This window comes from Condylura cristata, unplaced genomic scaffold (genome assembly GCF_000260355.1).
Source record: "Condylura cristata isolate star-nosed mole 26May11 unplaced genomic scaffold, ConCri1.0 scaffold00013, whole genome shotgun sequence".
NCBI lineage: Eukaryota > Metazoa > Chordata > Mammalia > Eulipotyphla > Talpidae > Condylura > Condylura cristata.
The window spans coordinates 24,204,991-24,232,151 of NW_004567114.1; the positions used below are offsets into that span (position 1 = coordinate 24,204,991).

Below are 27,161 nucleotides of genomic sequence, written 5' to 3' on the forward strand. Positions count from 1 at the left end.
AAAAAAAAAAGTAGGCTCTATTTCCAGAGAGTCCAACACTTGAGTTTGGAATAGAATTCAGATGCCTGTATTTTTTTTAGAGCCCCAGAATTATCCCAATGCATAGCCTTCTCTAGCATGGGGAGCTACTTCCATTGTTGCCTCCACCTTGGGAGAGGACTGAAAGGATGTTGGTCCAGCAGTGGGAAAAGCAGGACTGCAGTTAAGCTGGGCACAGCTTTCCTCTTCCTAGCCAGTCCTCCTCTTCCTAACTCTCCAGCCATGCTCATTTTTCATGATTCCCAGGGTCTGCCTTGCGAAGCGGGGCAAAAGTCTCTGGTTTCTACAGAGTCTGGTCAACCTTAAATATCTTTAAATTCTAGGACTTTAGGCAGAGAGCCTATCAGCAGTCAGGTCCCGCCTCCAAACCCTCTTAGTAGAGCTTCTCTGTGTCCACTCACTGTTCTGAAAAGCAAGTAAATGAATGAATAAACAAAGCGAATTTTCCTCACAGTGATTGGATATTGCTCAGGAAATTTTTTTAAAGTTTTATTTATTTGTGCATACAGAACTGGGGTACACGACAGAGTTGGTGAGGAGATTCACCAGAGATAGAGAGGGGAGCAGAACAGGCAGGCTGACTGAGTACACTGCTGAGGGGAGCAGTGGGCGGGTCAGGAGAGGTCTGCCACGCCATGTGGGTCACCTCTGGGGCCAGGGATCAAACTTGCAGTGAAGCTATTACAGCTAGCTTGCAGTGTTGTGCTTTAGCCTACTGAGCCACCAGGGAGGGCCCTGCCCAGGGAATTTAAGAGAGCAGAAGGTGGACATGTGAGTAGCTATGCACAGGTCAGTCTGACAGGTGTTGCAGTGGTGATCGAGGTGCTAGAGAATCACACGGGAGTACGTGATTCGCTTCGAAGTTAGAGGAAGAGGGCACTGTCTGGGGAGCTTTCCCAGAGGAGGTGGAGTGTTCTGGGGCCTCAAGCACTTGACCTGGGGGCTCTAGCTTCCTACTGAACTCTCCTGCCACCCCTTGCATGCCCCAAATCTTCCAGAATTTGAAGAAGAGCAAACAGCAAGTTTCCTGCCTAGCCCTGCCACCTGCTTAGCTAGTGGACCTTGTGAGCCCAAGAATCTTTATGTCTAAACCTACAGCAGTACTGCCTGCCTTCTACAACATGTTAAACAGGAGTTATAAAGTGCCCCACATGGGGTCAGTCATGGAATAGATCCTTAGTGAGTAGATGTGGCTACTGTTGCTGTCATTATTATTTAAAAAGATTTACTTATTTATGCATAAAGAACTGGTATACAAGACAGAGTTGGTGAGAGGATTCACCATAGCCAGAGTGGGGAGCAGAACAGGCAGATTGACTGAGTACACTGCTGAGGGGAGCAGCGGGTGGGTCAGGAGAGGTCTCCCATGCCCTGTGGGTCACCTCCAGGGCCGGGGATCGAACTTGCACTGAAGCTATTGCAGCTAGCTTGCAGTGCTGTGCTTTAGCCTACTGCACCACCAGGGAGAGCCTGCTGTCATTATTTTAAGTCTCTGTTTTGTCTAAAGTATGAGGAGAGTGAGACAGATTGTTGCCTGACTGTGCAGGACTTGCTTTCCTTTGTGGTGGTGAATGCCACTGGGGTCTCATGAGGTTGCTGCATGGTTTGGATGTCATCAAGGTTTGAAGATGCCAGGGAAGGCAAGTTGTGACAATTGCATGAGGTGAGAGGAGCAAGAACAGTAAGAGGCCATGCTGCGTATAGCTGCAAGGTTCCCTGCGTTGCGAAGCCCTGCTGCATTGCAGCCGCTGTCCGCTGTCTGCTGTCCGTGGGGCTGGAGGCAGCTGTGCAGCAACCAGTGTGACAGCGCAGGGTGGCATGAGAGACACCACTGTGATCAGTTCTCCTCACAACCACTCGTCTGTCTTGATCACTTGCATTCTGTGACATGGCGCCGTGTGTAGCTGTTCGTGACCATACTCTCAACCACACTGGACATTCAGCATAAGAAACGGACCCATGGTGCTTGTGGAAAGCTCAGAATGGAGGCTCCCCTGACTTCTCTTTGACCCTTTCTCGCCCCTCTGCCTTAACTTGCTCTATCTTCTCCTTGGGAGTATAAATTCTCTGTCTGGCTTCATACTGAGCCAACCTAACTTAAATGCGTCCCTTCATTTTGTCTTGTGAGACAAGCCAGCCTGCAGTAGAGCCTCTTTGACTCAGAAGAACTCTGGAGTCAGTCTCATCCCCACAAGAGTTTTCTGGAGCCCTACAAGCTGCACCGGCTCCTCAGTTGAGTCTTGCCTCTTGCCTTCACATTCCGGGCTCTGCACTGCTCCAGACTGCTGGGGAGTCTGCGCAGTCTCCAGGCTGGAGATGAGACCTCCATATCCAGAAAGACTTGCCCTTGCCTCCCCAGGCCTTTGTTCCAAGGGGTCTCCAAACGCAGGGTAGACCCCACGCACAATGCTTATCGCCATGTACTCTGCAGTCAATGGCCAGAATTCAGGTGCTCACTTTTTTACTTCTGTTACTGCTTAGCCACTCTGAGCTCTGATTTGCTGTCGTTAGAATGATAATAACACCTCTTTCCCTATGAAGAAGCAAAGAGATAATAATGTGGGCCTCCCTGGTGGCACAGAGGGCTCTTAGCACTATGAAGCTCTCCACACAGGGTCCATCCCCAGCCCTGGAGCTGACCCACAAGGCGCAGCAGACCTCAACTGTCTCCCCCGCTGCTCCCCCAGCGGTGTATTCCAGTGGCCTATTCTGTTCCCCATTCTGTTTCTGGTGTACCCTCTCTCAACTGCCTCCCTGCCCCCCGCACCTCAGGGCTACACCCCAGCTCTTGCATGCATAAATACATTTTTAAAGGGATAATAATGCATGAAAAACAGCATCATTCTGTTTGCTTCCTGAATCCAGCTTCCAGTTGTGACAATAATGCTACCCAGTCTGCCAACGTCCCATCTTTTCTGTTCTTGCGAGTGCGGGATATTTGTTCCTGTGTGGCTGGGAGAGCATTTGCCATGGGGAGAACTTTGCACCAACCCTCACCCCTCTAGGCAGAGGAACAGAGGAAGATGTGGCTTTCGCCTCGAGTGTCACATCAGATCCAGTGCGGCCTGGCTGTGCCTGAAACTTTAATGTAAATTGGCTCTGACGCCTGTGCAGGGGCCCAGATATAGAAGCAGAACAGAACGACTCTACCCAGGCTGGTGACAGGCCTGGAGCAGTGTTCACACTGGAGACAGTGGAGGGCGTAGCGGGAGGGAGAAGTTGCTCCGTCTGGCCGGGCGGCTCTGTTTTATTAATGATCTGGAAGAGCCGAGGAACAGTGACTTTAATTAAATTTGCCAGTGATATTAAAAGGTGTCAGGAGCCACAGACACCTTGCACAGGGCCTCAGGAGCTTTAGAACAAACAATCTAGGAAAGAGATGAGACTTAGTGGGCTGAGCGGGGCAGGGGTGCAGCTGAGGAGGGGACTGTACTCGGTGCAGCCTCCCCTCGGCCCATCCTTCAGGCTCTATCTGTTCTGCTCCCAGTAGACTTCTGACTGCTCTTCCCGACCAGCCCTGTCCCTGTTAGCAGCAACCTAAACCCTTTAGCCAAATTGGTTTTTCTGAAATACAAATCACACCATGTCATTCTCTTGTGTAAAATCCTGTCATTGGCTTGTCACTGCCCTTAGGATAAAATCCCATCTTCTCAGCCTGGCGCATGAGCCTCGCCATGAATTGAGTCCTCCCTAAGCCTCCAACCTCATATTCGGTCCCTCCTGCCCTGAGCTGAGTTCCTTGTAATCCCTGCACGCGGCCGTGCCTCCGTGGTTCTCTGTCTTTGCTTGGGCTGTTCTCTTTGACTCAAATGCCCTTCCTACTTTTTTTTTCTTCCTTTCTTTTTTTTTTTTTTTTTTGATTACAGCTCACTCATGCTTGAAGACTCATTTCAGGGATCACCTCCTTTAGTACGCCTCCCTGACTGCCCAGGCTGGCTCAGTGCCCTCCTCAGGCTTCCTCAGCCTCCACCCTTATCTTCCCTTATCACAGCAATGGTACCTACCTGTGTATCTTGACCCTTGGGGCCAAACCCTCTGTCTTATTCTTCGCCTTGCATGCCAGCATGTGGCACCAGGCCTGCAAAACCACAGGCTCTCTGGTCAGTGTTTGTCAGACTGGATGGGAGGTGGTGTTGAGCAAGCAGGGGACTCCCCCCCCACCGCACCTCCCCCCAACTAGGCCTGGTGACTGAGCCATCCTGCCTAGTCATTAGTCTCATGTGTGCATGCAAGGGGCGGCCCTAGTGCTGCTGGGATTTCTCGGGCCTGGTCTTCAGCCAGGAAGGGACCTCAGGCTGCAGGGGCAGGGCTGAGTCCTAGCCACTAGGCGCCACAGGCTGGTGTCTCATGAAGCTGCAAAAGGAACTCGCAGACTTTTTAGATCAATAAGCAGAGAGAGACAAGCTTCATTTAAGAAAGTAAAGCTTGTTTAAAGGAAGACAGTAAGGGCTGTCAGAAACGCTGTACTCGGGAGGGGCAAGGAAGCCGGGCGTGTGGGCTCCAGTCTAGGGGTATGAAGCCCTGTTTCTCCTCTGGCCCGAAAGCTCAGCCTTTCATGTTGTGCTTGGCCTTCCTCCTAGCGGGCTCCTCTGGGCAGATGTGCCCGTTTTCCCAGTTCCTATTTTAGCACTTACCCGTCCAAGGTCTTATTTTCTCAAGTCTCACGGATGCTGTTTAGTCCTCCTGGACTTTTGGACCTCATCTCTGCAGTACACTTTTCTTAGCACTTTTTAGAATTTACTGTCCTCCTCTCAGAAGCCCGTTTAATTCTTTCAGGGTTCCTGCCTGTACCAACTGCTGCAGCTGTCTACTTAACCCTAACATGTCCTCAGCCTCGTTCCGCCTTTACAGACGAGTCTCTAGTTGCTGCTAGGACAGAGGGCCAGCCTGCCCTGGGACACACTAGTGGCCCGTGTTCACAAAGACCGGGTGCTGCTTGGGAGCCAAGCACCTCCAGCAACAAAGCAGTGCATGTCCTAGAACAGAGTGATTAACACCACACATTTGTGTCATGTCTGTGTGAGTTCAGGCTCTGCCACTTCCTTGCTTTATATTATTTTCCCTCAGACTTCATGGATCTGTCACTCCTTTATGTAAATGTATAACTCAGGGGGGTCCCGCTACTAGGGGGAAAGGATGTCCTGAATGAACAGTCCAGACACAGGTTTTGTGGGCTCCACCCCCTCCTCTGGACACCCAAACTACAACTCCCAGCAACACCAAAGGAGTAACACAACCTCACACCTCTGCATGTGCACGTTCTTCTCTCACCCTCCACCAAGCCTAGTGCCGTGCCCTGTCGCCTTCCCTCCCATCACCCCCCATCTCCACACCTCCCCAACCTCTATCTATACTCCTTACCCCCTCCCCCTCCTCTCTTACCCTTCCCCTCCTCCTCCTCGCCCCCTCTCCTGACCCTTGCTCACTCGACTCCCACCCTCCCGCTTCTCTCTTCCCCTTTGAATGTAGGTGCCGAACACCTCCAGCCACCCTACTCTTCACATCCTCCTCCTCATCTTTTGCCCTCTGAAAGTGGTCAGTGCCCAGGCATCTGCTGCTGTGTCCCCTGTACCTGGACTACTGGAGAATGTGGGCCCCAGAACCCTTGGGGAAGAAAGCCTGCACGGCTACTGTATTTACCAGTGTGTACTCTGTCCAGAGGGGATTTCTCTGGCGTACAAGGGTTGGGAATTTAAGGAGGTTACATAACCTTTAATAACTTGTCAAGACTTGTCTGTGAGATCTATCATTTTTTCAAAGTAAATGGCTATAATTCACACCATAAAATGGCTTCAAAGAAGGCTAGCATCCAGTTTATCAGTCAGTCCAGGCTGCCATCACAGAATACCATAGACTGTGGGGCTTAAACAATAGGCATTTATTCTCTCACAGTGCTGAGCTGATAGTCAGTGCCAGGTGCTGACCATCTCGGGTTCTGGTGAGAATTGAGAACAAAAGACTTCAATGTTATTGGCTAAGGGCAAAGAAATAAGGACTTGACTGACTTTCATTGGCTGGTTACAGGGCAACTCATTCATGAAGATGTGTGGAGACACTTTTATTCAAATTGCTGGCTTTGACTTGCTGTTAGTGGGCCCCTCACCTCTGGGTGGCTCCCCTCAGCTCTGCATTTGTGTTTCACAGCTCCAGTCAGCCTTGGCAGGCAGGCCAAAGCTGCCCACTTCTGCTTGCTCAGGCAGTATTATTTGTAAATAAGGTTCAGGCTCTGCTTTCTGTGAAAGCACACCTCAAAATGATAGGTGATTTTTTTTTTCTTTTGTCCTCTAGGATCTTATGGCAACTGAACCACTTGCCTTGGTTACAAGAACAAGAGCTGGAGTGGTGCATTTAGTTAGGAGGCCACTACAGTAACTTTGTCAAGTGAAGAGCACTGATGGTTTGGGTCGTGGTCGTGGAGGTAGAGGTGGACGGATAGGATTAGTGCTGGAGTAGGTGAGGGTCAGAGAGAGACAAAGGCTTGCAGACTAACACCTGTTAATCTAGCATGAGTAACTTGGTGGATGGAAATGCTACTTTTGAAATGGGAGATAGTGGAAAAGGAGGCACATATCTGGATGAAAAGGCCTTGGAGTCCTTTAAGGTGCTGTACAGACACAGCTCAACATTCCTCACAGTTGTAGGAGAAATGGAAAGATAAGTGAGTTGCTTTATTTATTTATTTTACCTACTGTACAGGTATTTAGAATCTCATTCCGTCTGAATAATGACAGAATGGAAAGGTGAATCTGCAGTGTCAGTTGACTTCACTCTCTTGAACTCATGCTCAGCTTTTAGTCATTTGAGGTCAGCAGCTTGGACTGCATTTCATCTCAAAATCTTGTCTCCCGTCACTTGCATGTTTCATTAATAGTGTTTGCTACCACTTGACCCTTTGAGTTTGGAATTTGACTGGTTGGCTTAGCTCCATCTTCCTGTAACTGGATGCATAGGCTGTTCCACAAGTATGTTTGGTGAGGGACTAAGAGCTGCTTAGACTGCTGGGTCTGTGGCAGAGCTTGCAGGACCTTAGTTTAGCAACACTGAAGATAACATTGTCTACAGAATCAACTGTTCTCTGAGAACTCTCAGAACTACAACTTGATCCCACAAGTCTTGCATTTGGGGAAGGAGTTTTTCCTAAGGAAAAATTGCACTCAGAGCAAGGAGTTCTATTTTGGGGAAGTAGCCTGTGATCTGCAGATCAACACAATGTGCACACCTGCAAAACTATGTTGTGCAAGATTTCTTAAGTATGATAATGGCAGAGGAAGGAACACTCAAAATTCTAGAAAAAGTGTTAGTTAGGACAAAGATTCAAATCACACTTAACCTATTTTAAGTTATTTTTTAAAGAATTATTTATTTATGCATACAGAACTGGGGTACAGGCCAGAGGTGCAGGGGTGGTGAGAGGATTCACCAGAGACAGAGTGGGGAGCAGAACAGGCAGATCTTCGAAGTACACTGCTGAGGGGAGCAGCAAGCAGGTCAGAAGAGGTCTGCCACGCCATGTGGGTTACCTCCGGGGCCGGGGATCGAACTTGCAATGAAGTGGCTGCAGCTAGTTTATAGTGCTGCACTCTACCCGTTGCACCACCAGGGATGGCCCTTTAAGTTAATTTTTGAGAATTCTTTCAGGTAACAGTGGGATTGGACGATAGGACTGTAGAGTATCACTTGTGTTTCCATTCTAATATTCCCAGCTATTTTAAGCCATTATCCAACTGAGTTTCCACCAGATGGTCCTGAGGACAGAGCAGCTATTAGTACCTCCCATTGACATCCTTTTCCAAGTGAGAGACTGCCCCATATGTTAGCGCGGTATGTCGCTCAAGGTGAAGCATCGGCTTGTGTTGGTGAGAACTTGCCATTGGCTGTCCACCTCCTCCTCATGACTTTTCCTGCCTCTCTGGTCTTTTCTAGGTCTCTGGCCTGTCGGGAGGACCTTTGGTGCTGCAGTGGAAGCCAGCGGCTAAGTCTCGTGTATGGCGTGGTTAAGGTTACAGCCTGTCACCTCTGCCTTTCTCCATTTTGGGCTGATTACCTTTGTGCTCTTCCTGAATGGTCTTCGGGCAGAGGCTGGTAGCTCAGGAGATGTGCCCAGTTCAGGGCAGAACAATGAGTCCTGTTCAGGGTCCTCAGACTGCAAGGAGGGTGTCATCCTACCAATTTGGTACCCAGAGAACCCTTCCCTTGGGGATAAGATTGCCAGGGTCATTGTCTACTTTGTGGCCCTGATATACATGTTTCTTGGGGTGTCCATCATTGCTGACCGCTTCATGGCATCCATTGAAGTCATCACTTCTCAAGAGAGAGAGGTGACTATCAAAAAGCCCAACGGAGAGACCAGCACAACCACGATTCGGGTCTGGAATGAAACTGTCTCCAATCTGACCCTTATGGCCCTGGGTTCCTCTGCGCCTGAGATCCTCCTCTCTCTAATTGAGGTTTGTGGTCACGGGTTCATTGCTGGCGATCTGGGGCCTTCCACCATCGTAGGCAGTGCAGCTTTCAACATGTTCATCATCATCGGCATCTGTGTTTATGTCATCCCCGATGGAGAGACTCGCAAGATCAAGCACCTGCGTGTCTTCTTCGTCACAGCTGCTTGGAGTGTCTTTGCCTACATCTGGCTCTATATGATCCTGGCCGTCTTCTCTCCCGGTGTGGTCCAGGTTTGGGAAGGCCTCCTCACTCTCTTCTTCTTCCCAGTGTGTGTTCTTCTAGCCTGGATGGCAGATAGACGGCTGCTCTTCTACAAATACATGCACAAAAAGTACCGTACAGATAAACACCGAGGAATTATCATAGAGACAGAGGGTGACCACCCCAAGGGCATTGAGATGGACGGGAAGATGATGAATTCTCACTTCCTAGATGGGAACCTCGTGCCCCTGGAAGGGAAGGAAGTGGATGAGTCCCGCAGGGAGATGATCCGGATTCTCAAGGATCTGAAGCAGAAACACCCAGAGAAGGACTTAGATCAGCTAGTAGAGATGGCCAATTACTATGCTCTTTCCCATCAACAGAAGAGCCGCGCCTTCTATCGGATCCAAGCCACCCGTATGATGACGGGTGCAGGCAATATCCTAAAGAAACACGCTGCAGAACAAGCCAAGAAGGCCTCGAGCATGAGCGAGGTGCGCACCGATGAGCCTGAGGACTTTGTCTCCAAGGTCTTCTTTGACCCATGCTCTTACCAGTGCCTGGAGAACTGTGGAGCGGTACTCCTTACCGTGGTGAGGAAAGGGGGGGACACATCAAAGACCATGTATGTGGACTACAAAACAGAGGATGGGTCTGCCAACGCAGGGGCCGACTATGAGTTCACGGAGGGCACTGTGGTCCTGAAGCCCGGAGAGACCCAGAAGGAGTTCTCCGTGGGCATCATTGATGATGACATTTTTGAGGAGGATGAACACTTCTTTGTGAGGCTGAGCAATGTTCGCCTGGAGGAGGAGCAGTCGGAGGAGGGGATGCCTCCAACAACAATACTCAATAGTCTTCCCCTGCCGCGGGCGGTCCTGGCGTCCCCGTGTGTGGCCACAGTCACCATCTTGGATGATGACCACGCAGGCATCTTCACTTTTGAGTGTGACACTATTCACGTCAGTGAGAGTATTGGTGTCATGGAGGTCAAGGTTCTGCGGACATCAGGTGCCCGGGGCACAGTCATCGTTCCTTTTAGGACAGTGGAAGGGACAGCCAAGGGTGGTGGTGAGGATTTTGAAGACACATATGGGGAGCTGGAATTCAAGAATGACGAAACCGTGTAAGTAGCCCTCCCGCGGTCTGTGTACTCCATCCCTCATCATTGCCCAATCTTGTGTACCATTCTTTAAACATTTCTCTGCATTTGTGTTAATGTCAAACTTTGGTTTCATCGCAGGTATACAGGATTAGCAGACACTACTGGCAGGTTCTGGCCCAAACTTTCCTTTAGTTTTTGGGCTTTAAATGTTTTCTGGGCAAGGACTCCTGTGGCGGGATTAAGGGCACAGAAAGCTTTATCCATTGAAATTCACAGTGACAGCTGATGGAGGTATGAGGGTGACAGAACTTTTGATATCACAGTTTGGAGAATTCTTGTGAAAAAGCAAGAGTAGGAGATCCCTCTCATACTGAGGGCTTGCATGAGCTTTGAAGTCACTCCTTCCTTTATGAGGCAGTGGTAGATCAGGACATCTCCAAGAAAGCAAGTGGCACTGGCTTCCCCCCGACACATCCCAGTACCACAGTTGTAGTACTTAACCAGATTTCAGACCCCTTTCATTGAGTTTGGAAATTGCAAACTCAATGAAACTCAATTGGTAGAAACTTGGCAACCCCTTAAGAATGACTACGGGGTATTTACGGTGCAAGGTGTGTCCAGCCTAGGAGAGAGGAGTCAGTGTGACTGGAGGTATCTTGGGGAAGCCGAGCACCCAAGGCAGTGACTATCCTAGACCTTTATCCCAAGTTTAAGCTCCAAAATCTGGTAAGCGGTGAGAGAAGACTCTTGGGAATTATGAGAGAAGCTACATCTTCTGCTGATCAAATCTTTTCTCAGCCCAGACTTCTCCTGAATTACTTCCCAGTCACTTGCTCCATGTAGTCCTTCTGATACTGTGGGTATGTCGTTTCTCAACCTCTGTCACTGTAAGGCCGCCCCGACTGAGCCTTCATGTACAGTGCTGTCCTTACCACCAGAGCAGCTTTGAGGAAGGAAGCATAATTACTTCCTTTAGGATTTGTAGCTTACGAGGGGCATACTTTCGAGAATAGTCAAGAAGATTAGGCAGAGGAAGCCAAGCCTGTGTCAGTTCCTGCTTATGTCTCCAAGCAAAAAGCAGGAGTAGGGGAAGGTGTGAAGAACAGAAGGGAATGTGGGCAGGAGGGAATGTCAGATTACTCTAAGAACTTGCTAGCCATATTTTCAGAGGGAAATGAAAACAACTTCTAGAAGAGCTAAGGAAGGAAATAGTGGTGGGGGGGAAGGTCCATGGAAAAGAGGGGAGTGAGTCACAGAAGTGCTCTTTTGCAGATCTAGTCATGGGACAGAGCTCAAAGGGACAGAATTTTGGTGATAACAGAGCTTGAGTGAATGATCCTGGGGGCTGCACACTTGTCTCGCCTCAATCTTCAATCCCGACCTTAAAAAATTACGTTGAATGAGTCATTTAGTCTTAGCTCTGGAGCTAAACCATCTTGGGAATGGCAAGATTTCCATGCCTAGAGCAGTAAAACGGGATACTTTTGCAGTTCCTTCCAGCTCTAGGATTTTCTGAACCCTAGACCGAAGTGCTCAGAGTAGGTCATATTTGGGCTACTCAAGATGGTAGTGAAATAGCCATTCACAGATTGACTTATTAGAGCCCCATTTAATCCTTTTGCTGGAAAGGACAATCATTTGTTAGCATAAGAATGAAAGCAGTGCCTTCCAAGAATGCTGTTCATTTATAGGTGCTCTGGGGGAGAGTTTTCTACCTACAAATAAGGGCAGAACGTCACTGGGAAGACAGGGCCTGTGGGGGTTCACATGTGTTTACAGCAATGTCAGGTGTAGGTGGTTGTTGTCAGCATCACAGGGTGTTAACACCCAATGCTGGCCATCCTTGACAGACACTCTTGGGGTCCTCCAGGCCCATACCCATCTGCCTTGGTCCCTGAATGGTAGTTTTTGAGAAATCAGAGGCTTGTCTCCCAATTTTTTCATCCCATTACTCATCAATGGTGCCTCTAGGTTCTCTGAATGTGACTTAATCTTCCTCAAGCCACGTTGTATTTTTAGCTTGAACAGTGACCGGGAGCCTCATGAATTGTCACTTCTGGATGATAATTGTTCTCAGTGGATGTTGGCTTTCACAAGTTTGGGGTTCTGGTTCAGATATTCTGGGTTTAGTGAACAAGCCCATGTGCTCATTGATTCCTTTGCATTATTCTTTAGACTTCAGTATAGATTGACCCTTTTGAGCTTCTTCAGCATAGAATGAATACAAAACCCGTTAATCATTCTCCACATTGAAGCTCTCCCCTTGATCCTTTAAATAGTAATTCTTTAACGAGAAGCAGTGAGGTAGCAAGAAAACCCTGGGGTCTAAATACTCTGGGTTAAGGTTTTGGCTTTACTGTGAATTTAAGCATGCAGTTTTGGGGAATTTTAATTAACTTTCAGATTATTTCCTCATTGGTAAAATGGGGATAGTAATGTCTCTTGCAGGGTTGTTATGACAATTCAAGACATTATATGCAGTGTTCCTAGTACAAAGTATCTGCCTAGCAAACTGTGGCCATTCATAGTAATTAACAATGAGTTACCTATATGCTCCAGAAGACGCTGTTGGGGTGATTAGGTTAGTTGGATCTCTAATTAATAAGCATGCTCATTTTTTTGGTTACAAAGAAGATTCTTAACCTAAGCTCATAAACTATGAGAGCCAGGAAAGTCCTTAGAATATTGTCTAGGATGCTGTTTTTTTTTAAATTTCAGTGGACTTATGAGTCCTCGCAGAAGCTTGCTAAAATGCAAGTTGTGATTCAAAAGGGGGTCTACCTCTGCATTTGTAATAAGCTCCTGATGCTGCTGGTTTCTGCTTAGAGTTGAAAGAGTGAAATGTGGACTCTGACAAATAGATATAAATCCATCACTAACTAGCTGTGTAAGCTGTGTAATCTTGAGCAAGTCACTTCTCCTGTCTGAGTCCCACTTTGTTGGAAAGATAGTAGTAATATCTATTCTTCAAGGGTGTAACGAGGTTGCCATACGGATATGAAGAAGACCCACCAGTAGCATAGTGCCTGTTCCTAGCAGATGGTCAGTCACTCAACAGACATCTATCATATATCTGCTGCATACTCAGTGCATGATTATGTACTGGAGAATATACACAAATAACACAAACTGGCATTTCAGCTTTCCAGATCTTCCCCCCACCTCCACCCCAGAGGAGAGGATGCAAGGTATACAGACAAATCAGATCTCATGGGAACAGTGGTACGGTTGAACTAAATTCAGTAAGGGGAAAATGAAAGCTCTTTCTGTGTATATGACACCATTATAGCTTTAAAAGTCATCTTCATTAAGGGTGGAGTAATGAAGTAAATGAAACAGGAGTGGTTACATGTTTAATTAACCCCATGTTGCAGTAAATTCTTGACATTTGAGAAAGATACTGTTAACATCTTTGTGATCTAGAAGAGTCCTCGTCTCTATAACCACTGCTCCAGGACAACATGAGAACTGTCCCTTTGAAACTTCTGTAGCAAATAACAAAACAGCATTTTAATCTCAGCTATGAAACATGTGAGTAGCTCCTGTACTCCAGGTTCACAGCTTGCCGTTGCAAAAGCACAGAGTATTGCAGCACGTGTACCGTTGGGGTCTCTGGGAACAGCCAAAGCCACAGATGTCAAGTATGCAAGTGCCAAGATCTACTGTAATTAAATAGCAGAGTCCTCCTCCAGGAGAATAGAATATTATTCTATTCACACATTTTCCAGCAGAATCAGAATGTTAAAGCTGGAAGGTAGCCAACCTCCTATGTTTGTAGATTGTGAAGCTGCAATTCAGAGAAGCAAAGTAACTTCTCTGCAGCCACGCAGCCAGATATGATAGCGAGTTGGGGTTAAAAAGGGCTTTTAAGAGACTGTTGATTTAATGTGTCCCTCTCCCATTTTAAACTTTTCCATTTTATTTTTATCCATCAGAGAAATGTTAACTTTGGAAAGAATATGGGAATTCTTGATGGAAAGATGCTTTGGAAGTGCAAATTCAGGAGTGTTCAATGACAAAGGTTTTAGCTAAAAATAATAATAGCTTATGGACTATTTTAAAACTCTCAGTTCACCTTGAGGCTGTTCAGGAAAAAAATTGTTGAGCTTATAGAAATTATAAATAAAAAATCTTAGTGGCTTGTTATTGTGAAAAGGAGATCAGCATGGCTGGGGCATCTTCCAGGCAGGGCTTGTTCCACAAAATGATGAAATAGTTTCAAAATCATGCAGGTCATTTGCTCCCAGGGGTGCATTCTCTGTAAAGGTTCAGCCCCAATAATCTTTCCATCAACAGCTGTAAACATCTGGCGTGCTCCAGAATGCAATTTGCACATTCTCTAATTTGACTAAAACCATAGGCTTTTTTCCCACTTTGCCTCAGCAAGGTGTTGACAGTCTTTCTCCAGCCACCAAGAGTGAGTGTTTGCCTCTAGAGCTCTCTTTCTGTGCTTGTGAGAGTCACAAGCTACAAACTCAAGGTGGGGGGTGGGGATGGCACTAACTCCCCCTTGGCTGGTAGCCTTTCCTTTCTCTTTCCCTCTGCCTTCGCTATTTGATGTCCAGTAACAAGAGCCGCCCTGCCTGAACCCGGGCTTCTTGGAACTCTCATTGGTGCTGTGTTGGCTGAGAGCTGTGTTGAAGAAGGGAATCTACAATGAAGCCAGTTTTCAATGGGGGCGCCTCGCAGGACAGTGGAATATGTTTTCCTTTCCTTTCTTCAAATTTTCTTTAAACATGCTATTCATTTAGATGGTATGATGACGTTATGCCAGTTCCAGGTGTGCAGCACTGAGAGTCCACATGTGTATAAACTACATGAAATTCACCACTAGGTAGGTTTGTTCAGCTATAGTTCTCTCCCTTCTGGGTCCAGAGGAGATTCAAGGGTAAGTGGACGTTTTAGTAGAAGCTGTGACTGTTGTGTCCAGAAAAGCCTTAAAGCCTGATCGATCATGTGTTCCTTACGAACTACTGAAATTGCCAAAGAATATATCAGTGTGAAATATGCCAACTCCGGGATCCAGAGAACATTCCAAATCTCTAGGGAGTCCAGATCCTTCCTGGTTAATTTGTCTTAGGGAGCAAGGATACAGTGTCCCCCGGCAGCGCTGGGTCAGACCCCTACTGACGTGGCAGGACCATATACAGCAAAGCATCCAGCTGACCTGCGCTGGTCTTCTCCCCCCAGCCTGCCCTCAGGCATGAGAAAGCTCCGTGGTGTGGGGCTGGAGGTGCCACTGGAAAGGATGAAATGCCAGCTGGTTTGAGGAGGAAGGTGCATGATGAGTGGCCTTCCACCCACGCCTTCAACTCTGTCTCCTCTTTTATTCTTGTCTTGTCCCGAAAGCTTTCTTCATGCTATTTTGTCTACTGGCTGAGCTATGATTTCTGTGACTGATCAAGAAATTCTGTGTCTCCATTACGAAAGCCTGGTCCTTGGACAGAAGTAACTAACTTCATGGTAATGCCAAGACAACTCACATCTCTCAGGAAACAAAATACCTCCTGCAGCTCTTTTTTCCTTCACCCCAAAGTGTTTGCCTACTAGGCACTACGCTGGGAAGTGGAGTAGTAAGACTCAGTGCAGACTGTAGTTGGGGTCAGAAAGCCCCAGCGGTGGTGGGACCCCTCGGGGCCACCTGCTTTCTGATGCCTCCACCTTCTTCCTCCTAGGATTTCTGTCCCCTGGCTTCTCTCCACGGCCTTTTCCCTGGCTACTTCAACTTGCAATGGTATCTCCTAGACCACTGACTCTATCTCATATAGTTCTTCTCCCTATATTTGCTTTCAACTCCTACATGGGAAGATCTTTCTATTTTTGCTGGCTCAGATTCTCGAGTAGGAACCTGATTAGTCTCTTTCTTCCCCAACTGGGCCAGATTTGTGTCGGTTACCCTGTGTCAAGTTTTCTCTCCAACAGCTAATCTGCCTTAATCAGATGGGCAGTGGGCTTTCTGAGGTTGGCTACATAAGTGGTGTCCATAATGGTGGCAGTGTCATTAGAAGGGAGCCTCAAGACAGGTAGTTTTACCTATCGCTGTAAAACAGGTACAGGGTAGCAATTTGCAGTGCCTTGATTTTATAGTGGTCTGTGCTGGGACAATAGGCTGGAGAAGGGGAGAAATAGACCCTCCCAGCACTCCCAGCCCTATCAGATTCATCACGCTGACCACAGAACCAGCAGCCAGGGTTAAACTGACCTCCACCAGGTCAGCAGAAAACATCCCTTGTGGGTGATCCTCAGTGGCACAAATCCCTGTGCTGCCAGTGTCATTGCTCCCCCTTTACCCCTTTCTGGGCTGCCCTCTCCGGGAGACCAGCATCAGAGGATAATCTGCTGTCATTCTCAGCAACAGTATTTGTGAACTGAGTCACTTTTATAGCCTCTTCCTGGGTTTGGGTTCCCAGAGCAACCTGTGTTCCAGACGAAGATAGAAAACTCCCCTGTCACTCGTGTTCCCCAGGACTGAGTGACAGCCTCACCACCCCCACCCCTGCTGGACAGCTGGTCAGCTGGACTTAGCTAAAGCCGGCATCCACCCCCTCTTTATCTGTGGAGCTGGAGCTTGATGCCTTTCCAGGAACTCTCTGGGAGCCAGAGTATTTTCATCTCCAGGTGGCACAGAGTGTGTGACTGTGTGGCTGTGTTAGGTTTCCAGGCCCAGAGCACAAGGCTGGGGTGTAAAATAGGATGCCTTCACTGACTGCTCCGGGGAGTTAATAGTGACTCTCCAGGGGGTCATCCTGGGTAGGGATTGTGTGGCTCTATCTGCGTTCAGCTGTAGGTGTGAGGAAAAGAGACCCACCAACCCCTAATCTTGCGACTAGAAATGGATAGAATCTCCTGGGATAAAGAAACTAGGAGCCGGTCCCCCCCTGGTGGCACAGCGGGTTAGGACACAGCACTGCAAGCTGGATATAGCTGCTTCAGTGCAAGTTCGATCCCCACCCTGGAGGTGACCCACATGGTGCAGCAGACCTCTCCTGGGCTGCCCGCTGCTCACCTCAGCGGTGTACTCAGTCTATCTGCCTGTTCTGCTGCCCACTCTGTCTCTGGTGAAACCTTTCACCACACCTGCTTCTCTGGCCTGGACCCCTGTTCTGTATGCATAAATAAATAAATCTTAAGAACAAAAACCAAAACAAAACTAGGAGACACATCACTGGGGTGCATCGCGTGAAGTTACCACCATCTCCCTAATCCAGGCCCATCCTAGGAAAGAAACCTCCCTAAGTCAGTCTCTTCTTCCTCCTACATTACATAGAACTGCATTCTAGTCTCTCGATTGAATCCACAGGGAGAGAAATTCTCATTGAACACATGACAGCAGATAATTTCCTTTTCAGTTCATAATCTTCCAGAACCCCTGCTAACCTAGTGAATTTCATAAACTAGACCAATGGTTCCCAACTAGTCCTATATCACAGATCATTTTAATTATCAACCCATCCTCTTGGAATGCAGGTTTTGAAGATTAGCTGAAAATTAGATTTCCATAAAAATGTATACAAATAAAACTAGTATTACTATAATGAGTTAATATAATTATAACCAAAACAAAGAGAAGTGACATTTAATTAACCTGTGTGGACTGTTGGAAGACTATTTGCTTTCTGTTTTGGAGGATGGGAGAGAGTAAAATGAACACTGCCAAACACTTTCAGTAGATCTAAGTGACATAAAATCCTCAGAAAATATTAAGCACTAGTCATTGAAAATTGTTTTGATGAAAGATAAAACTATTTTGGAGAATATATCAGAGTAAAGGCCACAGTATTACTTACCAGAGCTAGGGGAGGATAAGTGTTGTTAGTTTTCTTACATGTTAAAACTAATATTTTATGAAAATGTAAAATTTCACTTTTGAAAGCATAAGAATGTTATTATACTTTTAGGATTAATATTATCTACTTTTCTTCAGATTGTGAACAGGGTCTAAGATATATTAAATAATTTTCTCTAGAACACAGGGCTTTTAAGGGTAAATGTGAAACCTAGGTCTGCTGATTCCAAATCACATAGTCTTTCTATTACGTTTCATATCTTAGCATCCGGACAGGGTCATGAAGCTGAAAGTGGTAGGCTTTCTTCTCATGCAGCGACGCTGAGAGAGATCCCCCGTCTCTCCCTTACTAGCAAGAATTGGCTTCTTTCCCTTTTAATCCTGGCACATCTGGGCCCAGGGGATTTGGCAAGGGTGAAATCAACTTAAATGCCTGGTTCAGTGTTTGGACTCATCCCCCTCACTGTGGCTTAGACCCACCCTGCCCAAGTGGTGCACAGAGGACTCGTTTGTGCGACGTCACCATCAGCAATGACCAACACATGCTTTGGCCTGGTGCCTGGGGGACAGAGTGAGCCTGGCTCAGGACTGTGAGCTCACATCCGGGGCTTTCCGATGCCACGTTCATATTGTTGTAGGGCACCCAGGACCAACGATAAGAGAAAAGGTCTCGGCTGTAGTCCTCGGAAAGCCTGTGGGAGCCCTCTGAGCCAGTGAGGCCAGAGGCAGCAGAGTGGAGGCAGGGGTGGGAGGCCAGTCTCTCAGAGGACAGACAGTCTGCAGACATTTGTCCCTGTCCTCAGGACATTCACAGTCACACCCTTAAAAGCCCTGGGGAATAAGCTGTGTAAGCCTTGCTCATTAGGAAGAATGACCAGGGCCCTCCCTGGTGGCGCAGTGGGTTAAAGCACAGCACTAAGAAGCATGAGTTCAATCCTCGCCCCAGAGGTGACCCACATGGCATGGCAGACCTCTCCTGACCCGCCTGCTGCTCCCCTCAGCATTGCACTTCATCAGTTGGCCTGTTCTGCTCTCCACTCTGTCTCTGGTGAATCCTCTCACCGCCCCTGTGCCTCTGGCCCGTACCCCAATTCTGTATGTATAAATAAATGAATCTTTAAAAAGAAGAAGAAGAAGAACCAGTTGGTTTCAGCATGTGGGGCTCTCACAGACATTAGGAGAAACTGGCTTCAGGAGTCATTGGTTCCGGGCAGGCTGTATCCTCAGAACAGAATAGCACCCCTGAACTCCCCTGTGACTAGCTAGTGCCTCCCACACCACAGAGACACAGTACCTATCTCTTGAGTGTGTGCGTGAGTGAGTATGTGATGAATGAACAGTGCGAAGTCCTGGGAGTCCTCTGGCTTTGTACCACTTCCAGGCTGGCAGGGGACTGGCACACCCTTCTGAGGCATGACAGACAGGGAGCGCTCACAGCCCACCCCATGCCCTCCTCCTCCTCTTTTCCATTTCCTGGGAGATCCTCAGAGCCCTCTGGGCTCAGACATCCCTGAGGCCCTCTGCAGCCTTCCCCTATCCCACAGCGGCTGCCCAGAAGGTCTATTCTGGGGAGCTCAGCTGCCTCTGAGCCCAGGCTGCCTTTGAGGCTCAGGAGACACCCTGTAATTCAATTAGGAGCTCCCTCCAGGGAGCATGTAATTACATGCTGTCTGGACCTCGTCGTGACAGCCTCTTGCCCCTGTGTAGGGAGCTGCCCGGCTCAGCTGCCCAGAACCTTTGTCTGGGAGGGAGCTAATCTGCTTAGCCCAGATTGGATGCGGTGCTGCTCCACACTTCCCCGTGGCCTCAGGAATGAGTGCTCACAGGCTCAGAGGGCCACTCAGGGAGCCTGAGGGTCCCCTCCATCCTGCTCCACCAAGCTGTTGTGCCCAGGGCCGTTCCCAGCTGTGTGGGAGGCTGAGCTCCCTTGTCAGGGCCTGGTCCCCACGGTATCCCTAACCAGTGTTGGGGTTAGAAGGGAGATGAAGGAAGCTGGGCCACATGTCTCTTTTCCATATCAGCTTGGGCTGGGCGCTGTAGTGTAAGCGTGACTGAGTGACTGGCACTTTACCTAGATAATTCAAATGTGAAGCTTTTAGAGAAAGGTACCTGTTCTGTTTTGAATGGGGAGGATGGGAATTAATTTTCTGGGTGACTTTGCTCCTTTGATTTCTGTGAAATGTTTTAGATGCAGAGGTATTCCCTCAGTCTCAAGAGACAGCGCTCAGCATGTTGACTCCCTCACCCCTGCATAGGGGTTTACTCAAGTCCACCTTTTGAGGAACTCAAATCCTTTCCTTGCCATTATGCAGAATCGGCCCCAGATGCCATGGGCAAGGCCTGGAGTGGATAATGTCCCTGCTCCCAAATCCATGTCCACCCTCAGGATCTCAGCATGTGAGCTCTTTTGGAAATAAGAGTCATTGCAGATATAATTAGTTATGGTGAGATTTTGCTTGATTAGGGTGGGCCCCGGAGGCCGTGACTGGCATCCTTATAAGCAGGTCACAGAGAAAAGACTGGAGTGATAAAGCTTCAAGCCGGGGTCCCAAGGCATGCCAGCAGCACCAGAACCTCTGAGAAAGAACCGATCTCTGACACCTTGACTTCAGACTTCTAGTTTCCTGACTATGAGAGAATAAATTTCTGGTTTTTTTTTAAAGATTTATTTATTTATTCATACAGAACTGGGGTACAGGCCAGAGGCTCAGGGGCGGTGAGAAGCTTCACCAGAGACAGAGTAGGGAGCAGAACAGGCAGATCGACGAAGTACACTGCTGAGGGGAGCAGCGGGCGGGTCAGGAGAGGTCTGCCGGGCCATGTGGGTCACCTCCGGGGCAGGCAGGAATCTAACTCATGCTGAAGTGGCTTTAGCTTCTCAGTGCTGTGCTTTAACCCGCTACGCCACCAGGGAGGGCCTAAATTTCTGTTGTTTTAAAGCACCAAGTTGGTAATAATTTTTTACAGCAGCTACAGGAAACAAATTCCCAGGCCCACTTCCAGGCCCTGAAAAATGCCTGCTCTGGACTCGTGTAAGTGTGTGGGGGCCTCACACCTATGGCCAAAGGACTGATAAAGAAGAGCACTGTTTTGGGGGTGAGCTGTCCTCAGTGTGCTAACCCACTCCTGAGGCAGGAGGAGGCCTAACCTCACTTAATGGCTTCATTACATACGGGTCTAATCATAACCTTTTCATTCCCTGTTTGCAAGTTAGATAAGAGACCAAAATAAATAAATAATTAAAATGGCCACTTTCTCTAAGCCACGTGCCCAAATTAGTTTTGTTATTTTATTGCAACTATTATAATGTTGTTATAATGAACTCTCTTTGGTCTTCCAGTCTCCTTGAGCCTGGTTTATCGATAGTTCTTAAACTAATGCAGCTCACACTCCATGGAGCTGTTTGAACATTCTCTTTTTCCAGATGTATGAGAACTACAGTGTGGGTAAAAACCTGTATCCACTTAGGGGGTAGTGGACACAGACTAGGTGTTATATAGGCCAACTTGGAGTCCCAGCTCCGTGACGTGATCTAGGGTCAGCCACCTAACCACTCACTTCACTCATCTACATTAGGATCCCCAGCTTACTCATCTATAAGACAGCCTGTCTGCTATGGTTGCTGCAAAGATTGCAGACAATATGAAACATTAAACATAGTGTTCATGTCACTTGCTAGTTATTAGTTAAGTAATTAGTTAATAGACTCTTAGCCATGTCACATGAGCCAGTATTTTGCTCAAGACCCCCCGCTCCATCAGTAATTATACTCCCTCCCTGAGCCCAAGGTGAGCTTTTAGGAAGAGATAGTTGATCTAAAGATAGAAAGCAGAGTCTTGTCTGGAGGCAAGTGGAGGGAAATATTCTCTGGGCTTTCTTTGACGATGTCAGGGAGCATGACAGGCTGCTCTCCAAGGAGGGAGCAGCCCCAGGCTGGGGGGGAAGGTGACCTTGGGGCTGATGCCTGTGCATCCTGATGTGGACTTTGTTAAACTTGTTTGAGAGATGAAGGGAAAGAGGGAATGCAGAGAGAGAAGGGAGAATAAAAGGAGAGGGAGGAAGAAGGGCTGGGAGGACAGGCAAAGTCTTTCTTGTCTCGAGGATAATTACATGTGAAATCACTTGCCAGTGGGACTCTGGGGCTGGAACGACTATAATAATTACAGCACAGGCTCCCGAGGGCTCTTGGACATGACTTTGAGCAGCATGTAGGCAGTGTTGAAGCTTCTTTCACTCGACACACCTCCCAGGCCCCTTGGTGCCTTATCCTTCTGGAGCCTGCTGCTGATCAGGAAGCAGAACAATCATTGTCTCAAAATGGAGCCCATCTCTGGAAGCCTATGATGAAAAGAATAAGCATGGCCACTGTGGACTCGTCTGGGTGGAGAACCCTGCTCCTGCTGCTCAGGTGACCTTGAGGAACAAGCAAAGGTGCCCACGGCGCTGTCCAAGGTGCTGACCCCCCCAACTCTGTCCCTGAAGAGGAAGTTAAATAATTAAATGTTTTTCAGCCTTTTTTTTTTCTTTTTCCAAGCAGAGTCTCACGTTTTCTTCTTGTGCTTTTATTTGGAGCCGACTTCTCTTTGCCTTCATATAAGCCAAGCAGCTTTCTGTCATCTAAGGATACGCCTAATACTAATATTGCCATTTATTTAGAACTTACCACAGGCCAGATACTACTCCAGGTCTGTGAAACATGTCCCTCATGATCCTTACATAATCCTGCAGTGGCTGAGTTCTGCTCCACCCTGACCAATCTGCTTTATACTTCCCCTTCCTAAACACAGAATAACCCTAGATGGAAATTTGTAGATTAAACTTGTTGTCATTGGTGTGCACCCGTCCTTCAGTGGTGCTGAGCTGTTAACTAAAATTTCCCCTCTTTGGGGGATGGATGAGAAAAGTGATATAGCTTCTCCTGGTTCTGAACATCTGCTTGTTTCATCCCAGACTTAACATTGTCACTATTCACATCTCTTCCCACTCAAGAAATTCTTCCCTATAGAACTCTTGACTTCTCCCCTGCCCTGGTCTCTGATCTGATACTTTCTAGCTGCTTTTCCTTGCATATAGTGGTTGAACCATATGTAATAGTCATATTTATTTGTTAAAAATCAGTCACATTCGCAGTTGATTGCAAGTCCAGGGTCCTGGTGTTCTTAGTCTGCACCTGTGTAAGTTTCCTGCCCTCTGATTCCCACCACCTATTTCCTAAGCAAGAGGAGAGAGAGTGCTTGCCCACTTCCATTCCTCATCTCCCAGCACTGAGATGCTGTCCCCTTTTAATTGGCCACAGTTGCTGCAGCCACCCAAAGTGTTTGGAATCCAAATGCCTTTCACATCCCTTTCTGTCAGCACCCTAACTCATGCCAAGCAGGTGAGCAGGCAAGGAAACAAACAAAGACCACTGAAGTATGATACTGCATAACCCAGAGGACAAGAACACCAGCTTTGGAGGCAGGCAGAGAGCTGCATTTGAGCACTGACTATGCCACTCCTCAGCCGTGTGTGCTCATGTCCTGTTGCTGCATGATTACCCAGGTGGCACTGATTTATGATCACTTTCATTTCCGTGATTTGAAAGTCTGGGCACAACGTAAATGCAACTGAAGTGTCAGCTGGAACTTCTGTCTTACCCAAGTTCACAGTCCTGTTCCAAGTTCAGGTGGTTGTTTCCCATCAGCTGTAGGGTTCTGACTTGCTACGTCGAGGCCAGAAGAGAGAGTCACTCCTCTTAAATGGCTGCTTGTGTAGGAGGAGCCCACCCCAGGATAATTTCCCATAAAGTTGGCTTAAGAGTCAACTGATTAGGGCCCCTCATTCTATCTGCACAATAGCTTCACCTTTACCTTGACAAAACCATGGCATATAACCATTGCCGTGTTCAGAAGTACCATCCTTCCATTTAGGGAAGGGATTATATAGCATAAGTGTTAGGGAAAGAAGGAATCTGAGGGCCTGGTTAGAGTTCTGCCTACTGAGACCTCCGGTGACTTCCTGAGATTCAGTCTCTTTACTTGGAAGAAGAAGGCCTAAAATCCAGCCATATAGTTATAAACAAAAATTAAACTAGATACTTAAGTTGAAAAGAGTAGCCAATAACAGTTCTCATTATTTGCAGTAGTTTTGTTCCATGCACTTGCGGCAGACCCTGAGTTAGTGACTGCTGAAGCAGGTCCAGCCAGGTCCCCAAGAGCCTCAGGTCCCCATATTTTCATCAGCTGATCACACATAACCTGCGCCTCCTCCTCAGTGACATCCAAACCTTCCCTTCTTTCAAGGTGTGTTTCTGTTTAGAGACACCTGTTTAACACACGCTCTTAGTTAATACGCACCCCCAGGCAGCAGCGCAGCTCAAGCCTGGAGAAACTTCTTCAGCTCATGTTTCTCCAGAAACACGTCACTGTCATCTTGAGCTTACGGACACAGGGGCTCATCTGAAATGTCCGAATCTCTGGCAAAAAAACCCTCCAAGATGTAGGCAACGTGGCTCAAAATCACTGCAGAAAGGACACTGTTCCCAGTGAGAGATGAAGTGGGAAGGTGCCCTCACCTGGGAGCACATGGTCAGGCTCCCACATCTTATATATGTGTAAAATACAAAGACACACACGCCTGACCTCATATATGTGTGTATATACACATACACCTGACCTTGTATATGTGTATATATGAGACATGTTTTGTTTAACATGTTTACACTATATTAAATATGATACATATTTTATGTATAAAGGAGAGGTAGATCATGCTTTTTCTCAGATATTTTTCAACTGTTTTTTCAGTGACTAGAATGAGAAGCCAGGGAGTGTCAGAAGCAAGTACCCTTCTCCCTTTTCTCTTGCTGGGTCTCTTTGGAGCACATTCCATCCCTCTACATTTCACAACTCTTTTGAGGCACCATTAAGGAGCTGGAACTACTATTGAGAATAATAAAAGAGCCTGTTTGTCTTTCTCTGGGGCACCTCTTGAAGACAGAGACTCAGTCCCTCCCTCCATCTGGTTGCAGACCCAGCCAGATTCTGGCCAAAGGTAACTGGCTAGAACTTCCTGGCCCACAGAGCTCCCTTTGCCCACAGTGGGGAGACTCCACGCAGCCATCCTGTTTTAGGGGACCTTGAAGGGGTGATGCTCGGTTGACTAGAACTGGTGTGGGTCTGCCACACAAAATGTTCCCTCTTGTGCTCTGGCCCTGAGATACTCTTGTGGTGTTCTAATGCTTTCTACTGAGCCTTTAGTTCCATACTCTGGATAGACTGTCTCCCCTCCTTCCCCTCCTCTCCCTTCCCTCCCCCACTTCTTCTCCCCTCCCTCCTCTATGGGCTTTAAAGCCAGCTTCATGAGTGCCTGCCTCCAGCTCCCTCCTCAGTGATTTGGGAGCCCTTCCCTTCTCCCTTCCCTGCTAACTGCAGCTTATTAGAAGCTGAAGCAACAGCTGTGTGTGCTGGGCTACAGCTGCTGTGGAGCCCCAAATGGGGCTGGGGCTGGGGGAGTTGAGAGGAAAGGTGGATGGGATGATTTTCTGCATAGGTAAGTTCATTTGTTTCTTTTGTCCCACTTTCTACCTGCCTGCTCCCTTTTATTTTACTGCCCAAAAGAAAAACAAAACAATGATCTGTTTGACAACGCTGTTATCTTTGGGTATAAGCCTGCCATCTGGGGGGAAGCCTGTGTAATCAGCAAAACAGAGCAGAACCTTATGTTCTGTAGGTGGCACAGCAGGGCAGCATCCCCACTGAGGGGCAGGGGCATCTATTTCTTTCCCTTACAAAACTAAGCAGTAGTCCTGGTTCCCTATTTAGAAACCACACTTAGGTGCAAGTGTGGGCGAGCAGGCACTGAGCAAGCCCAGCCAGCACGACTGTCTTCTCTGCAGTGACTTGAATTCAGCACTGGAGATGTGGCTATCCTGGAGGGATTTGAATGGAAGGGTAAGGGGCTGTGGGGAATTGTTATGTCAGGGACGACTTGTCAGTCCTTTTGGAGAGAGAACCAGAGGGAGGGAGAGACAGGCTGAAATAGGGCTTAATCTGAGGATTTCTGTGCCATGTCTAAACCATGTCTTACAATAAGAATTATGGTTTGTCATTTCATACCTAGTCATCAAATGTGATTGGTGAGTGCCCAGTAAGTTCACAAGGGGAGTTTAACAAATGCCTTCATTTAACAAAGTCCCAACCCGTGCTGACACTATGTCTGGGGACATCAGAGAATTCCTGACGTCATAGGGCTCACAACTCATCAGGAGACATCAAACAAGTGATTAACCAAATCCTCTGAGATAGTCTCTAAATTCTTGGAGTTTCTAGTCTGGCCAGGGAGGTGAAACATAAACCTATGAGCATTTGAGAAAAAAAAAAAATCAATGAAGACAGTATAGAAAGCAATTCAAACCTAAATTATCCAGACCATAATGACTAAAAATTCACTAAAAGAGACTTTTCATTTTGAGTTGGGGGTAAGCTGAGAGACTTCCTATTGGAAGTATGTTCCCAGCCCAACTTTTGGTTTTTGCTTCCTATAAAAAGTCTTTGTGTCAAAGGGAGGTGGATGGAAGGAGAGCTGGTGGCAACAGAAAATGAAAGATTTCTCTGATAGCAGAATCCGGTTCTTCCATCCTGTCTGCCTTCATCCAGTGCTATTTGAATCTATCCTCTGTGTGCTCCATCATGCAGTGGGGCTGTGGGACCATCCAGACACAGCCCAGACACTGTGTTGCTCTGTACAGGGGGAGACAGACTTGTACACAGATGGTGACAATCTGATGAGATAAGTACATGCAAGGCAGAATTGGTACCAGAGGGAATAACTCACCATGGGGGATAGAAACTGGGAGCTGTGAACATAGGAAAAGTTCACAGAGGGTAAGAAGCTGTTGGGTGCAGTGAAGTATGTACTCATCTCACAGCCATGCAACATTTCAGGACCCAGATAGAAGGGTGTCTGATAGAACTGTTGGGTTTTTTTGGGGGGGGGGCGGTGTTGGGGGGAGGAGGTAGGGGCTGTGTGGGATTCTAGACCAGTAGTAGCAAAACCAGTAAGTTCTGGGAGCTGTTACAGCTCAACTCAGCCACCTGGAATCCAAGCACTCTCCCAGTACAAGTCTGGCCTCCTGCTTTGAGTGGTTCTCAGCCTGGCTTCCCATCAGACTTGCGAGGGCAGCCGGACACATGCAGGAAGGGCCCACACCGCAGCAGTTTACTGATTTTGAGGGGTGAGTAAACTGCTTTATTTTTTATTTTAAAAACCTATTTTCTCACATCATTGTTCTCCATTAAGGTGCCCTCCCTGTACTTCTCCCGCCACCACAGCACCTGTAACCCATCAACACCCTTGTGCCCTTCCCTCCGCTCTCCTGAGCCTCTTCTTTCCCTTCCCCTGCTGTTAGGTCAGCTTACAAGTTATGTTTTTCCCGACCCTTTGTTCAGTCTTCCTATATGCCATCTGTAAGTGAAACCAGCCAATATTTTTCTTCTTTTTCTAACTTATTCCTTTCCTGCTCCATCCATGTTGCTGCAAGTGGTGAGATAGAATACTACTCAGCAATCAAAAAAGATAGACAGCATATATATATATATATATATA

The 27,161-nt window shown here is 47.6% G+C and overlaps 1 protein-coding gene across 2 annotated transcripts in view; it reads left to right on the top strand.

Moving 5' to 3' along the window:
* Window positions 1-27,161, top strand: part of SLC8A3 (solute carrier family 8 (sodium/calcium exchanger), member 3) — a 120,088-nt gene that overhangs the window by 12,247 nt on the left and 80,680 nt on the right. For both annotated transcript variants that reach the window (XM_012724672.1, XM_004681738.2), the window contains exon 2: window positions 7,963-9,811. In XM_012724672.1, coding sequence (XP_012580126.1) covers window positions 8,025-9,811 — 1,787 coding nt within the window. In that variant the 5' untranslated portion in view covers window positions 7,963-8,024. The remainder of the gene's footprint in view (window positions 1-7,962; window positions 9,812-27,161) is intronic.